The sequence below is a fragment of the Manis pentadactyla genome, chromosome 12 (assembly GCF_030020395.1).
Source record: "Manis pentadactyla isolate mManPen7 chromosome 12, mManPen7.hap1, whole genome shotgun sequence".
NCBI classification, from domain to species: Eukaryota; Metazoa; Chordata; class Mammalia; order Pholidota; family Manidae; genus Manis; species Manis pentadactyla.
The window spans coordinates 80,534,482-80,550,670 of NC_080030.1; the positions used below are offsets into that span (position 1 = coordinate 80,534,482).

Consider the following 16,189-nt stretch of genomic DNA (forward strand, 5'->3'; position numbering starts at 1 on the left):
AAAGCGATTCAACAATCCCAGCCCCTACACGGCCATTCAGGGCCTCTAAGCAGTCTTCTCTCTGACGGAGGGCTAATTCTGTAACTCCCACTGTCTCCACCCTTCCCCAATTCTGGGGAAGGCCCCACCTCTCTAGGAGGTGCTTTACCCTAGACCAATTCCCCACTGTGGGCTCCCCAGTTGGAAGCCCCACAGATAGGAGGTTCCCAAGTGAAGCTGTACCTTCTACCCCACCACTGCAGCCACTGGTGCCTCACACCATCCCTAGAGACATCTCGCCCAAGGGTCGCACCCATGTAGACAGATTTTGGATTCAAAGGTCCTGCCGACTAGTGCCAGATGTAACTCCAGGGGCAAAATACCTTTGAAACCAAAATCAGTCAAAGGGAGAAATAAAGTTTAAGAAACCTGTTTATTTGTTACAAGCAGTCAACCCACATCTCTCTTGACCACGTGCAGAAGAGAGCTCCACGCAACCTCTCTGGTCCAGATAAACCCTTGCTCACCCACGGAATTACTGAAAGGGTATCTCATCACGACCCTCCTTACCCAGAATGACTCAGGAGACACGGGCCCACTCAAGAGATTTTATTGTCTGAAAGAGAAAGTGGCTTCCCCAGAGGGAGAGAGAGAGAGGGAGCAGCAGCGTGGTGCAGAGAGTTGTGCCTTTTATTGTGGCGAATCTGCTTGGCCTGTTGCCTTGGCAGAGGGTTGGGATGTTTAGAGATAAGGTGCAGCAAGTCCAGGCATGATTCTCACTGGCTTATGTGCTTGGGACCATGGGGTAAATGGAGGATAAATTACTATTTTCTTATAATTACCTATTGATAAGGAGATGGACTACTTCTTTCCACACCTTGGAAACACATATTGATATGCAGATGCACTAAAGTCAGGTGAGAGATTCTGGAAATATTGCAATTTTACCCACAATTATTCAGCCATAAAAACAATAGAAATTCTGACATTTGAAACAACATGGATGGACCTAGAGGGTATTGTGCCAAGTGAAATAAGCCAGGCAGAGAAAGAAAATTACCATATGATTTCACTTTTTTATGGAATATAAAACTAACAAAACAAAATGAAGAAAATACCAGTAGAGTCATAGACACTGAGAAGTGACTGGTGGTTACCAGAGGGAAGCAGTAGGGTAAGGAGAGGGAGGGGGAATAAAGGAGCACTAAAATTCCCAATCATAATATAAGTTGGTCACAGGGATAGTAGTACAGCATGGAGAATATAGCCAATGACTCTGTAACATCTTCCTATGTTGACAGACAGTAACTGCACTAGTTGTGGTGTGGATTTAATGTGGGTAACCACTGAACCATTGTGCTACATACTTGAAACCAATATAAGTTTGTACATCAAGTATACTTCAATAAAAATAAAAGAAATTTCTCTGCTCCTCCCTCCTCCTGAACCCCCGCCAGCAGGAAGGGGACTGGCAAGTATTGAGCAATGATCAAGGGATTAACAAAAGTAACTGTACTTATTCATGATAAAAATAAGGTACTAAGGAAGCACATGAAGCGGTGCAGGAACTATCACAGGTCAAGCCCTAAGGAAATGTTCCTTGAATAATTAATGGTTGAATGCCTGAAATAGTCTTGCTTCTGAGACCAGCATTATGATGTTTTTTTACTAACAGTAAACTGGAGTATTGTTACTTGATATATAGGATTTTGATAAAGGAGACCAGGATTACATGGAACAACAAGTATAGGAGAAGAGGAGGAGCAAAGATAGCGGTGTGAGTAAGGCAGCGGAAATCTCCTCCCAAAACCATACATATTTTTGAAAATACAACAAATACAACTATTCCTAAAAGAGAGACCAGTGGACACAGTACAACAGCCAGGCTACATCTACATCTGCAAGAACTCAGCATCTCACGAAAGGGGTAAGATACAAGCCACGGCCCGGTGGGACCCGAGCGCTCCCCCCATGCCAGCTCCCTGGCAGGAGAAGAGGAGTCAGAGCAGGGAGGGAGTGAAAGCCCAGGACTGCTAAACAACCAGCTCTAGTAATCTGCACCAGGAGCACAGACACACAGTGCATGGTGTGCTGGATATCAGAGAAACAGAAAAGCAAAACCTGTGAGTGGGTCCCAGCAACCGGCGCCCCTGGGACAAAAGAAAAGAGAGTGCTTTTTGAAAGTCTTAAAGGGAGAGGGCCTTCACAGCTGGATGGAATCGTCCCGGCACACTCAGCCCAGCAGGCTGGGAATCCTGAGGAACTTCGGGTGCCCCAGGCCCCTGGGTGGCAATGCACCCCTGTACCCCTCATGGCAATAGGCAGTCTGCCAGTTGTTCCCCCGGCCGGTGTGGCCCTGACATGGGCCAAGCAGCTGGAGAGCGGCCGTGTGCACCCGCGGCGGTGGAGGAGCTGGAGAGCAGCCCTGCCGACCTGCAGAAGTGGAGCAGCCAGAGAGCGGCCACACCCATAGCAACCACGCAGAATCTCCTGCCAGCACACAGCTGCCCAGGTGAGACCCAGAGGCCAGCACGCAGCTGCCTGGCACAGGCAGAGGAAACTGAGGCAAGGCGTGAAGAGGTGCCGTTCTCATAGGAGAGCACACCTGGCATGTCTGCTGCTTCCTGCAGGGCTATGGGCTACCCTGACGGTGACCCTGCATATAGGCAGCTTAGAGGATTAATCCGGAGGCTCCTCCAGGTGTGCAGGTAACCAACACAGGCAGCACAGAAGGGCAAGGGGACCAATAAGCAGGAAAAGACTTTGCTCTCCCAGCAGACACACACGCCAGCTGCCTACAGCTACCTCTATCACCATAAAAAGGCAGAAGAATTTGGTCCAGTACAGAATTACCCAGGCAACCCCTGAGAGAGGGCCTGGGGAGATAGATTTAACCAATCTTCCTGAAAAAGAATTCAAAATAAAGGTCATAACCATGCTGGTGGACCTGCAGAGAAATATGCAAGAGCTAAAGGAGCAAGTAGGGAGGGAGAATATAGAAATAAAACAATCTCTGGAAGGACTTAAAAGCAGACTGGATGAGGTGCAAGAGGCTGTTAATGGAATAGAAATTAGAGAACAGGAACACAGAGAAGCTGAAGCAGAGAGAGATAAAAGGATCTCCAGGAATGAAAGAATATTAAGAGAACTCTGTGACCATCCAAACGGAAAAATATTCGCATTATACAGGTACCAGAAAAAGAAGAGAGAGAAAAAGGGATAGAAAGTGTCTTTGAAGAAACAATTGATGAAAACTTCCCCAAACTGAGGGAGGAAATAGTCTCTCAGACCATCGAAGCCCACAGATCTCCCAATACAAGGGACCCAAGGAGGACAACACCAAGACATATAATAATTAAAATGGCGAAGATCTAAGACAAGGACAGAGTATTAAAGGCATCCAGAGAGAGAAAAAAAGGTCACCTACAAAGGAAAACCCATCAGGCTATCATCAGACTTCTCAACAGAAACCTTACAGGCCAGAAGAGAATGGCATGATATATTTAAAGCAATGAAACAGAAGGGCCTTGAATCAAGAATAATGTATCCAGCACAATTATCATTCAAATATGAAGGAGGGATAAACAATTCCCAGACAAGCAAAAGCTGAGGGAATTTGCCTCCCACAAACCACATCTACAGGATATTTTAAAGGGACTGCTCTAGATAGAAGCACTCCTAAGGCTAAATAGATGTCAACAGAGAAAATAAAATCACAACAAAGAAAGCAGACCAACCAAATACTAAGTAAAGGCAAAATATAAAATCAACTACTCACAAAAGCACTCAAAGGAAACACAAAGGAGTACAGAATAAAACACTTAACATATAAAGAATGGAGGAGGAGGAATAAGAAGGGAGAGAAATAAAGAATCATCAGACTGTGTTTATAATAGCTTAACAAGAGAGTTAAGTTAGACGGCTAGATAGTAAAGAAGCTACCCTTGAACCTTTGGTAACCACAAATCTAAACCCTGCAATGGCAGTAAGTACATACCTTTCAATAATCAACCTAAATGGAAATGGAATGAATGCACCAATCAAAAGACACAGAGTAACAGAATGGATAAAAAAGCAAGACCCATCTATAAGCTGCTTACAAGACACATACCTCAAACCCAAAGACATACACACACTAAAAGTCAAGGGATGGAAAAAGATATTTCATGCATACAACAGGGAGAAAAAAGCAGGTGTTGCAGTACTAGTATCAGACAAAACAGACTTCAAAACAAAGAAAGTAACAAGAGATAAAGAAGGATATTACATAATGATAAAGGGCTCAGTCCAACAAGAAGATATAACCATTATAAATATATATGCACCCAATACAGGAGCACAAACATATGTGAAACAAATACTAACAGAACTAAAGGAGGAAACAGAATGCAATGCATTCATTCTAGGAGACTTCAACACACCACTCACTCCAAAGGACAGATCCACCATACACAAAATAAGTAAGGACAAAGAGGCACTGAACAACACACTAGAACAGATAGATTTAACAGATATCTACAGAACTCTACACCCAAAACAACAGGATACACATTCTTCTCAAGTGCACATGAAACATTTTCCAGAATAGACCACATACTAGGCCACAAAAAGAGCCTCAGTAAACTCAAAAAGATCGAAATTCTACCAACCAACTTCTCAGACCACAAAGACATAAAACTAGAAATAAATTGTACAAAGGAAACAAAAAGGCTCACAAACACATGGAGGCTTAACAACATGCTCCTAAGTAATCAATGGATCAATGACCAAATTAAAACAGAGATCAAGCAATATATGGAGAAAATGACAACAATAGCACAAAGCCACAACTTCTGTGGGATGTAGCGAAGGCAGTTCTAAGAGGAAAGTATACAGCAATCCGGGCCTATTTAAAGGAACAACAATCCCAAATGAATAGTCTGAAGTCACAATTATTGAATCTGGAAAAAGAATAACAAATGAGGCCCAAAGTCAGTAGAAGGAGGGACATAACAAAGATCAGAGAAGAAATAAATAAAATTGAGGAGAATAAAACAATAGAAAAAAATTAATCAAACCAAGAGCTCGTTCTTTTAGAAAATAAACAAAATAGATAAGAAACTTATTAAGAGAAAAAGAGAATCTACACACATAAACAGAATCAGAAATGGGAAAGAAAAAATCACTATGGACCCCACAGAAATACAAAGAATTATTAGAGAATACTATGAAAATCTACATGCTAACAAGCTGGAAAACCTAGGAGAAATGGACAACTTCCTAGAAAATCCCAAGACTGACCAAAGAAGAAACAGAAAATCTAAACAGACCAATTACCAGCAAAGAAATTGAATCAGTAATCAAAAACTACCCAAGAACAAAAACCCTGGTCCAGACGGATTCACTGCTGAATTTTATCCGACATACAGAGAAGACATAATACCCATTCTCCTTAACGTTTTCCAAAAAATAGAAGAGGAGGGTATACTTCCAAACTCATTCTATGAGGCCAGCATCACTCTAATACCAAAACCAAGCAAAGACCCCACAAAAAAAGAAAATTACAGACCAATATCCCTGATGAACATAGATGCAAAAATACTCAACAAAATATTAGCAAACCAAATTAAAAAACACATGAAGAGGATCACACACCATGGTCAAGTGGGATTTATCTCAGGGATACAAGGATCATACAACATTCGAAAGTCCATCAACATCATCCACCACATCAACAAAAAGAAAGACAAAAACCACATGATCATCTCCATAGATGCTGAAAAGGCATTTGACAAAATTCAACATCCATTCATGATAAAAACTCTCAACAAAATGAGTATACAGGGCAAGTACCTTAACATAATAAAGGCCATATATGACAAACCCACAGTCAACATCTTACTTACCATTGAGAAACTGAAAGCTTTTCCTTTAAGATTGGGAACAAGACAGGGATGCCCTCTCTCTGCACTGTTATTCAACATAGTACTGGAGGTCAAGGCCACGGCAATCAGACAAAACAAAGAAATACAAGGCATCCAGATTAATAAAGAAGTCAAACTGTCACTATTTGCAGATGACATGATATTGTACATAAAAAACCCTAAAGACTCTACTCCAAAACTACTAGAAGTAATATCTGAATTCAACAAAGTTGCAGGATACAAAATTAATACACAGAAATCTTTTGCTTTCCTATACACTAACAATGAACTAGCAGAAAGAGAAACCAGGAAAACAATTCCATTCACAATTGCATCAAAAAGAATAAAATACCTAGGAGTATACCTAACCAAGGAAGTGAAAGACCTATACCTTGAAAACTACAAGACACTCTTAAGAGAAATTAAAGAGGACACTAACAAATGGAAACTTATCCCATGCTCTTGGGTAGGAAGAATTAATATTGTCAAAATGGCCATCCTGCCTAAAGCAATCTACAGATTCAATGCAATGCCTATCAAAATACCAAGAGCATTCTTCAACGAACTGGAACAAAGAGTTTTAAAATTCATATGGAACCACAAAAGACCCCGAATAGCCAAAGCAATCCTGAGAAGGAAGAATAAAGCAGGGGGGATCTCGCTCCCCAACTTCAAGCTCTACTACAAAGCCATAGTAATCAAGACAATTTGGTACTGGCACAAGAACAGACCCACAACCAGTGGAACAGAATAGAGCGTCCAGATATTAACCCAAACATATATGATCAATTAATATATGATAAAAGAGCCATGGACATACAATGGGGAAACGACAGCCTCTTCAACAGCTGGTGTTGGCAAAAGTGGACAGCTACATGTTAGAGAATGAAACTGGATCACTGTCTAACCCCATACACGAAAGTAAATTCGAAATGGATCTAAGACCTGAATGTAAGTCATGAAACCATAAAACTCTTAGAAAAAAATATAGGCAAAAAGCTCTTGGACATAAACATGAGTGACTTCTTCATGAACATCTCTCCTCAGGCAAGGGAACCAAAAGCAAAAATGAACAAGCGGGACTACATCAAACTTCTGTACAGCAAAGGACTCCATCAATAGAACAAAAAGGCATCCTACAGTATGGCAGAACATATTCATAAATGACAGATCTGATAAAGGGTTGACATCCAAAATATATAAAGAGCTCGCATACCTCAACAAACAAAAAGCAAATAATCCAATCAAAAAATGGTCAGAGGAACTGAACAGACATTTATCCAAAGAAGAAATTCAGATGGCCAACAGACACATGAAAAGATGCTCCGCATCGCTTGTCATCAGAGAAATGCAAATTAAAACAACAATGAGATATCACCTCACACCAGTAAGGCTCGCCACAATCCAAAAGTGAAACAGCAACAGATGTTGGCGTCGATGTGGAGAAAAAGGAATCCTCCTACACTGCTGGTGGGAATGTAAATTAGTTTAACCATTGTGGAAAGCAGTATGGAGGTTTCTCAAAAAGCTCAATATAGACTTACCATTTGACCCAAGAATTCCACTTCTCAGAGTTTACCCTAAGAATGCAGCAGCCCAGTTTGAAAAAGATATATGCACCCCTATGTTTATCGCAGCACTATTCACAACAGCCAAGAAATGGAAGCAACCTAAGTGTCCATCAGTAGATGAATAAAGATGTGGTACATATACACAATGGAATATTGTTCAGCCATAAGAAGAAAACAAATCTTACCATTTGCAACAACATGGATGGAGTGAGAGAGAATTATGCTCAGTGAAATAAGCCAGGTGGACAAAGACAGTATCAAATGATTTCACCCATCTTTGGAGTTTAAGAACAAAGAAAAAACTGAAGGAGTGAAAAAGCAGAAGACTCACAGAACCCAAGAATGGACTAACAGTTACCAAAGGGAAAGGGACTGGGGAGGATGGGTGGGAAGGGATGGATAAGGGGGTGGGAAGTAAGGGGGCATTATGATTAGCATGTATAATGTGTGTGTGTGGGCACAGGGAGGGCTGTACAACACAGAGAAGCAGTGATTCTACAACATCTTACTATGCTGATGGACAGTGACTATAATGCGTATGTGGGGGGAACTTGTTGATAGGGGGAGTCTAGTAAACATAATGTTCCTCATATAATTGTCGATTAACGATACCTAAAAAAAAAGTATAGGAGAAAAAAATGTTCAAGTCAATTCAAAAATATAAAGAACTAATGAAGACAACCTAGTGATGTATCAATACCAGGGGAAAGGAGTTACTAATCTAATTCACTACAAACAATAGTCTCTTGTGGGCAATAAAAAGGAAAACACAGTCCCTGTCCACCAGTCAGCAAGAGTACAGAAGGGGATGAAGAGACATAGAAATGATCCTCATATGAAGCTGAAATATGTTTAACATTGTAACAGCTGCAAAGCACCCTGTTTCTTATAAGTAGACAGCAGAACAGACCATCCACCTGAGTGTCATAAATACAGGAGTCGTATCATGGGCTTGGTGTGAATCCTGGTTATACCTTTTAACTTGCCTTAGAAAATCCTAAAGACTACTTTCTAGCCAGTTCCTTCTTAAAGCATATAGATCTGCACTTTCTTGGCAATACAGAATATCTAGAATCTGAGTCATTTGCAGGAAGACAGATTCAAACTCCTGAGGCTTGTCTAGTTTTAAGAAATGTTTAAGAAATAATAATCCTTTAAAGCAGAGGTCAGAAAACTTTTCATACAAAAGGCCAGATGGTATAAATTTCAGGTTTTGAAGGCCATATCTGATCTTAAAAAAACAAAAAACAAAACAAAAATCCTTAAAAAATGTAAAATCCATTCTTAGGTCACTGGTCACAAGTTAGTTTTGGCCCATGGACCTAGTTTGACAACCTCTGCCCTAAAGTTCAACAGTTTGTCCATTTTGCTACTTCAGTGACTTTGAAACTGGACTGTGCAATTGGCACTTGGAAGTGCCTCGAGGGATACCGCTGGTTCCTAAGCCCCTATCCCCGCCACATCGCTGGTTTACCACTTTTCTTCCTCTTCCTGAAAAATTCAGCCAATTACAAAGGTCTGAGTAAAACAGGCAACTATGCAGGGGTAGGAGAGCCATAGTGGCCTGAGGTCCATGTTGAGAGGCCCGTCAGGGTGAGGGCAGCACCTCCCCAGGAAGGCCACCCACCGGACGCAGATCCCCAGAGGAGTGAGGAGGCAATCTGGGCAAAAGCTGCAGGATCAGGGTGGGCAACCCAGTCTGGGGTTTCAGAGCCTGCTGTGTAACAAAACGTCATAGACTGAGCGGCTTAAACTGATAGCAATTTCTCATAGCTTTGGAGGTTGAGAAGTACAAAATCAAGGTGTCAGAAGATGTGGTTCATGTTGAGGGTCCCTTCCTGCCACTGATGGCCCCCTGCCCCTACGGCGGAAGAGAGGAAGCTTTGGTGTCTCTTCTTGAAGGGCATTAATTCTACATGGTAGCTTCACCTTCACCACCTCATCTGAGCTCAATTACCTCCCAAAGGCCCCATCTCCTAATACCAGCGTGTTGGGAGCTGGGGCTTCTACATAAGCTTTCGTGGGGGCACAGGACACATACATTCAGTCCACGACAGAGCCTCAGCTGATGAGGAGGGTGTCAACACTGAGAGGGGGAAGAGAGGCGGCAAAGCATGGCAGTGCCTCAGTTAGACAGAGAGGAGCTGACCAAGCGAATAGGTTGTGGGGGTAACGGACACAAGGATTTCCACTGTGGGAGGACAGTTACAGAGAGAAACGGAAGAAACTAGAGTGATCTTGAGAGTGGTAGACTAGAATTGGAAATACCTGTGTGAAGTCATGGTTTTCAACGTACATAAACAGATACAGTAATAAACAGAAATGTATATGTATGACATACATATAAAACATGCCCACACGCATTCATATATACATAAACATCATATATGTCAGGCATACATGCTACTTCTGTCCACTAGTGGGCCTGAGAAGTGACACCCAAGAGTAATGAAGGTACTCTGTGCCCAGATCTTGGTTTCTAAAGGTCCACTTAAAAACAAATGAACAAAAAACAAAACAGCACTCCTAGGAAAAGTAACTACATCCAGCCCTACTTATACATAGTTCAAGAAATGGCAAAACTAATCTTTGTTGAATGATATCAGAACAGCAGTTGCTTCTAGGGTAGGGGAACTGACAGGGGATAAAGCTCAACAGCCAAAGGCCACCAGGGACAAACCAGGAGTCCAGCAAAGCCAGGCTTCTTATCTTGCTTTATAACCAAGGGAGAATAATCCGGGGAGCTCTGAAGGGGCCCAAGTAAGGAGGGAGGTTGTCTTGTTTTGTTTTGTATTAAGTTTGGGCTCCTAGTAACCCTACAATGTAGACAGGAATTGGAGATGCTTATCTGAGCTCATGATCTGAGAGAGAAAGAGAAGTCAATATCATCCCCATTTTACAACTGAAAAAGTTCAGATTAAATGTCTCTACCCTTATGAAGAAGGCAGGATTTGAATTTCGTTCTCATGCCAAATCCAAAACTGCCACACCAAACGCCTGGAAGGTTTAAGGAAAAGAGAAAGGTAATCATCCATCTTCCTCAGAGTGGCGCTGTGTAATACAGTTTCAGGATTTTAACGTCTAATTTACTCTTTGAAACAGCGGTCACAAAGAAATAGTCGAAGGAACCACGTCACCAAAAAGAAAAAGGAGAGACAAAACGAGAACACTTTTCCTATAAGTTTCTTTTTCATGGAATGAATAACAAACGTTTGCATACTTCTTATTGGAACTCAGAATATGAATACAAATGAGCTCCAGTCGGCAACCTTTGTCGTCACTCACTGAACACACGCCTATTCAAAGACTGTGTTAAGTTTCTTTGCACAGAACAGTTTGGAGAGGGGAAAAAAACGGGTTTATTCACAAAACAGGAAGCTCTCACTGGAACCGATCTTACAACAAGGATCCCGAAAAGACGTACAGAAGGCACTTTTTGCACTGTTTTGCTGGAAACGCCGGGCACTGTCACGGGTTTTCAAACGGTGCTCCTTAAACCTCCGTGTGCGTTTGAATCGTGGAAAGCGCGTTAACGTCAGTTCCGGGTCGGCGGCTCTGTGTGGGGCTGAGCCCCGCGTGTCTGCGCCCCCGGGTGGTGCTGCGAGTGCCCGCGTTACCACGCCGGAGGCGGGAGGCTTCCGCTGTAGGAGCCGCTCTAGGCAGCTGCAGAGAAGAAACGTGAAGAACCGCCCTTCCCGGGAGGCGAACCCGCTCCGGACAGCGGGAAAACGGGCTCGGCACGGCGCCCCGCGGCCGCCCCCGCACCCCGCTGCCTTACCCCAGGATCAGCAGCGCGCTCCGCAGCCGCCTGCGAACCTCCACGAACACACGCACCTCGGCTGCCGCCGCCGCCATGGCGGCGCCCAGACCGAGGGACGACACTTTCGGCACGGACAGAAGCGGCGGCGGCCCCCGCCTCCGGCGCCGGAGGGCTCGGCGGGCAGAGCTGCCGGCCCACAGCGCCTCCTGTCGGGCGGAGAGCACGCCGCCCGAAGGCTGGACCTGGCGCGAGAGCTCTTGGACGCGGGCTCTGGGTCTGAGCGCGACCAGGGCGGCAAGAGCCAAGTGTGCTCCCACGCCTCCCAGGGGCCTGGTGCGTTAGTCTCCCCGGACATGACCTTAATGATTAGTTGACTCCTTTGCTACAGTGGGTAGGGAGGAGGCTGTGGGGGTGGGAGATGATGGAAGGAGCGATGTGGGCTGGCACTGTCCCCAGAAGGCCCAAGAGCAGAATTCCACCCCCAAAATACACTTTACCTTGTTTTTTGGTTTGTATGTGTTTATAATGAGCTACAGTCTCTTTTTTTATGAACTAAGATTGGTCATTTGGTAGCTGTCCTCTGAGGCAACAGATGTCAGGGATTGAGTTAGCATTGCTTCTCAATTTAGGATAGCTCCAGGATGGAAACTGATGCCAAAATGCAAGAAGTTCTGTGGTTAAAGCCAGTATCATGAATCACAGGATTAACCAGTACCATATAACCTTCGGAAAAAGGAAGATGAGAATGATTCCATATGTGCATTTCCACTATTCACTTTTGCGGAGATAAAACCCGACTCAGAGAAGTCATAATCTCTTTACCACTAAAAGATAATTTTGGAAAGTTTGACCCAGTAGAGAAAATAATCTAGTAAAATGTAAATACTTATAATGGCAAAATATTAAAATACAAGGCTATGGTAGAATTACAAGAAATTTTCAAATACAAGAAGCTGTTAGTTTTTTAAACAGTGAGGGCTTTGCAGAAAATTATTGATGTTCTACTTTATCATTTCAAGGTCATAATTACCACACACAAGCATTAATTTGACTATTTTCCAAATAATCCATTTCCCTCAGCATACTAGTTTAAACCAATTTTTCTAAAATCGTTATTTGTAATTTTTAAATTTTATCATGTTGCTTCAAAACTTCCTGTATCTGTGACAATACTTCAAGATCATGGATGGAGTAACAAAGCAGTTAAAAGAATTAAGTTGACTACTATTCCACCTCAAATAGTGGTGATGAAGGATGATGATTTCAACTCTTCACATCTTCTACTTTTAATTCTCAAGGCTATTAAGTACTTAAATACTGACACATTACATGAAATACGTAACAGTCTTTGCACAGCATGCTCTTCATATTAGTGTTCGATTATTTTAAAAGATTGTTATGTTTCATATACGGTCAAACATTCATAAAAATTTTCAGTTTTTGACCCTATGGTTTATGCAAAGTGGTGCGACCCTCCTTGTAGTAACTACATAATTTAGGAAGTTCTAGACTCAAAATAGTTCCAAGTCTGTTAACTATATGCCTCCTAACCTCATAAGTTTTCTAACCTCTCTGGGCCTCAAGTTACTCATAGGAAACAATGAAGAACTACTTAAATAATTATTTAAATAATATTTAAAAGCGGTTTTCATATTCCTATCCCTTCAAACTCTCCTTCAAGGGCGGCTGGCGTTGGCAAATTGAAAACGTCCGGCTACTCGCCTTTCCAAGCCCAATCCCAGGGTCTGTGGTCACGGGACGCTTCCCCGACAGTCCGCTGGAGGGCGCTGTGGCGACAGCTAGAGCGGGCGGCGAGGCACGAACCGGGGGTGGGGTTCGAGGGCCGTAGACGTCGACGCCGGCGCGGTGTACGCTGGGAGCTGTCAGTGTGCCCTTCGGTTCCGGGCCTCCGTATAGCTGCCGCGGTTGCCAGGAGAGCGGCGCCGGCGGGGAGCGGCCGAGCCCACGGCAGGTAACAGCGGCCGCCTCCGCCCGCCTTGTTCCCGCGCCGTGGGCGCGCCCCGGGGGCCAGGCTGCTGTGGCTCCGAGGCTGCTGCCGCCCGAGCCCCGCCTGGAACCGCGAAGCCGGCCGGCAGCCCGCTGGTTTCCGGGAAGGCGGGCGATGCGCGCCGGGACTGGCGGAGGCGCGGGGGCGGCCCCGGTAGGGCGGCGGGTCCGAGCGGTGCTCGAGGGCGGCGTGGGGGTCGCCTGGTGCGCCGGAGGCACGCGGAGCGACCCCTTTGGGAGCGGAATTACGGCGTCGTGCCTCTCAAGTCGTCTGGTGGGTTCTTTTAAGCCTGAGGCGCCGCGAATGCTGGCCGTGGTTCATGCTACGCGCCGGGGGCCTGGGGTGGAAAGCAGGTCCGGAGTTTACTAGAGGAAGTCGGATTGGTCATAAAGAAGTCAACAATATCACCTTTGATTCCCGAGCCTTTTAAAGTTGCAACATAACAGTAGTTACTTGCTCGGTACCCTCTATTCTCTCTTACCCATGGGGTGGGGTGGGGAGGCAGAGGGGGAGTGGCACGCAGTATACTTCTTAGAAGCGAAATAAATTTTGTATTGATTAGTCATAAATTAGCTTAGCGATCTATGAGAAATATAAAGATTAGAAAAATCTGATTTAGAGACTAGTTAAAACAATCAAAACCTTTCTTATAGTTACGAAAAAGATAGGAAATTGCCTGACAGACTGAACTGTATAGAAGGACCAAAATCCCCCAATCTCTATGTTGTTGTCTACTTTGCAGATACAAGATCTTGCACTTTTTACTATGGATAATGTGTCAGCATTAATGTGCTAAGTAACTTGCCACACTACAGGGATTTAGTTGAGCTGATAGAAGTTGTAACAGGAGGAAGTTAAAAACACTGGTACTGCAAATAGTTTTAGTGACTCCTTGCAGCTGCTACTCAACTAAATCATTCCCCAGAATTGCTGAATAGCAAATCTCCAGTTGTACCTCATCCTTAGAAACCCAAGTCTTGAAGGAAGAAACCAGAAATTGTGACACCATAACCAAAATGTGAAGTGTAAATTAAATGTTAGACAATATACAGTCAAAGGAGTCCTATTTGTCGTTAAATTGGTGGAAAGAGCTCTGGCCTGGGAATGAGAGATTTCATTCGTCTAACTAGGTGTGATCTGTAAATTTCAGTTTTGTCATCTGTTTAAGGGAATTTCATAAGATCAGAGTTTTCCAAACTAACGTTTCCCCTGAATAGTTTTCTGAATCCGTTAATAGGCCTTCTGTCCAAAACAATATTCCATGGCAAATAATTTGGGAGCACATTAAGTTAGTCAGGTTTAGCTTGATTTGTTTTTAACTGCAGGACTTCTCAAAACCTTCACTATATGCTGTATGTATATAAATGTCCAGGCTAAGCTTATTGAAGAGTTTCCTAAGTTTGCCTTGCCAGCGAGCCTATTTTCTCACAGCCAACCTGTTAACACCTCCTAGAATATAATTAGAATAGAATACCAATGTGAACATTACTGTACAGGTCTTCCTTGACTTACAACGGGGTTATGTTGCAGTAACCTCATTATAAGTTGAACATATTGTTAAGAATGCATTTAATACACCTACCAAACATAGCTTAGCCCAGCCTACCTTAAACATGCTCAGAACACTTCTTTAGCCTACAGTTGGGCAAAATAATCTAACACAAAACCTATATTATAATAAGGTGTTGAACATTTCATGTAAGTTATTGAATATTGTACCTTACTGAAAGTGAAAAACAATGTGGTTGTGTTGGTTGCTTACCTTTGTGATCACATGGCTGACTGGGACTTTCTGCCACTGCTGGGCATCACCAGAGAGTATAGTACTGCATGTATTGTTAGCCCAGGAAAATATCAAAATTCCAAGTGTGGTTTCTACTGAATACATTTTACATACGCACACACATGAAGTCAAAAAATGAAGTAGAACCATGGTGATGGTCTGTTGTTGAGCTGAGTACCCTGTCCTTTAAAATTCCCTACACTATGCTTTTTTGACTTTCAGAGCTTTTAGAGCATGAAGGTTTAGTGGTATAACAAAAAGCTTGTATTTTCTTTAGTAAAATATTAATATTAAGGATGCACATAGGTTTCTGTGAGCCTTTGTCTGGTCTCTTGATGCTTTTCTATAACCAGAATTCATGTTTTGAATTTGATTTTACGGTCAAGTTATTGATTTTATTAAGAATGGCATTATAAAGTTCCAACAAGTTAAGACTTGCTCATAATGGCCTTATTTTTTGCTATGAATGATTGATTTCCTTTTTCAGTCATGAATTCTTCAACTATGAAATATGATAATAGTCACTTGAAATGCACTTAATTCATAACTAAATACTTTTAAGAGTTTAGATCATTGAAGAATTAAAGGTTAAAACAAATTCTAAGACAGTTATGTCTAAATCATTTACAAACAAGATCTAAGTATTGAATACAATCTTAAATTATCTTGCTGAATTCTGTCTGTGGTCACTAATACACAACCAGCATGGCTACTTCTGTCTATTCTTTGTTACTTTGTTAGGGGTGAGTGCTGTTAAAGTGCTCCTTTGAGTGGGCAGGATTGGGTGTGGGGAACAGTACACATAATTTTAATAGGTAAGCTTCAATTCAGTTAAGTTCTTTCCCTGAAATGAAACTATTAAGTAGAAGGTAAGAGCTGCTATTTTCATGTAATAGCTAACATTTTTGTTGAAATTGTATTATATAAAAACAAGTACTTTTGGTCCCCTTGTCTTTACATTGTGATTTTTCTTTTTTCTTTATTATATTTACCTATTAACTTCGCCCTCCCCAAGCTATCAAAGCCCTCAATGACTTTCTTTGTATAGGTTAAGGGTATGGTATCAAATTTATCAAGAAAAAATTTATAGAATAATGTGTATACATTTTATGTGTACATTACATATACACCCATGTAACCACCACCACAGTCAAGATCTGGAACATGCCACCACCGCTCTGCCTG

At 42.7% G+C, this 16,189-nt stretch overlaps 2 protein-coding genes across 15 annotated transcripts in view; one reads left to right on the forward strand and one right to left on the reverse strand.

Moving 5' to 3' along the window:
• Nucleotides 1-11,844, reverse strand: part of LOC118918299 (E3 ubiquitin-protein ligase E3D-like) — a 46,930-nt gene extending 35,086 nt beyond the window's left edge. Inside the window, exon 1 of one of the 6 annotated variants that reach the window (XM_057489331.1) lies at nt 11,232-11,757. In XM_057489331.1, coding sequence (XP_057345314.1) covers nt 11,232-11,308 — 77 coding nt within the window. In that variant the 5' untranslated portion in view covers nt 11,309-11,757. Of the gene's footprint in view, nt 1-11,231 lie in introns of all 6 variants that reach the window. The other 5 variants (XM_057489332.1, XM_057489327.1, XM_057489330.1 and 2 more) reach the window with 5 other exon arrangements.
• A 1,210-nt stretch (nt 11,845-13,054) lies between these two features.
• The window catches only part of DOP1A (DOP1 leucine zipper like protein A), a 134,860-nt gene continuing 131,725 nt past the window's right edge, over nt 13,055-16,189 (forward strand). For 7 of the 9 annotated variants that reach the window (XM_036896946.2, XM_036896951.2, XM_036896950.2 and 4 more), the window contains exon 1: nt 13,056-13,185. The gene's annotated coding sequence lies outside the window, so the exon portion shown is untranslated. Of the gene's footprint in view, nt 13,186-16,189 lie in introns of all 9 variants that reach the window. The other 2 variants (XM_036896955.2, XM_036896954.2) reach the window with 2 other exon arrangements.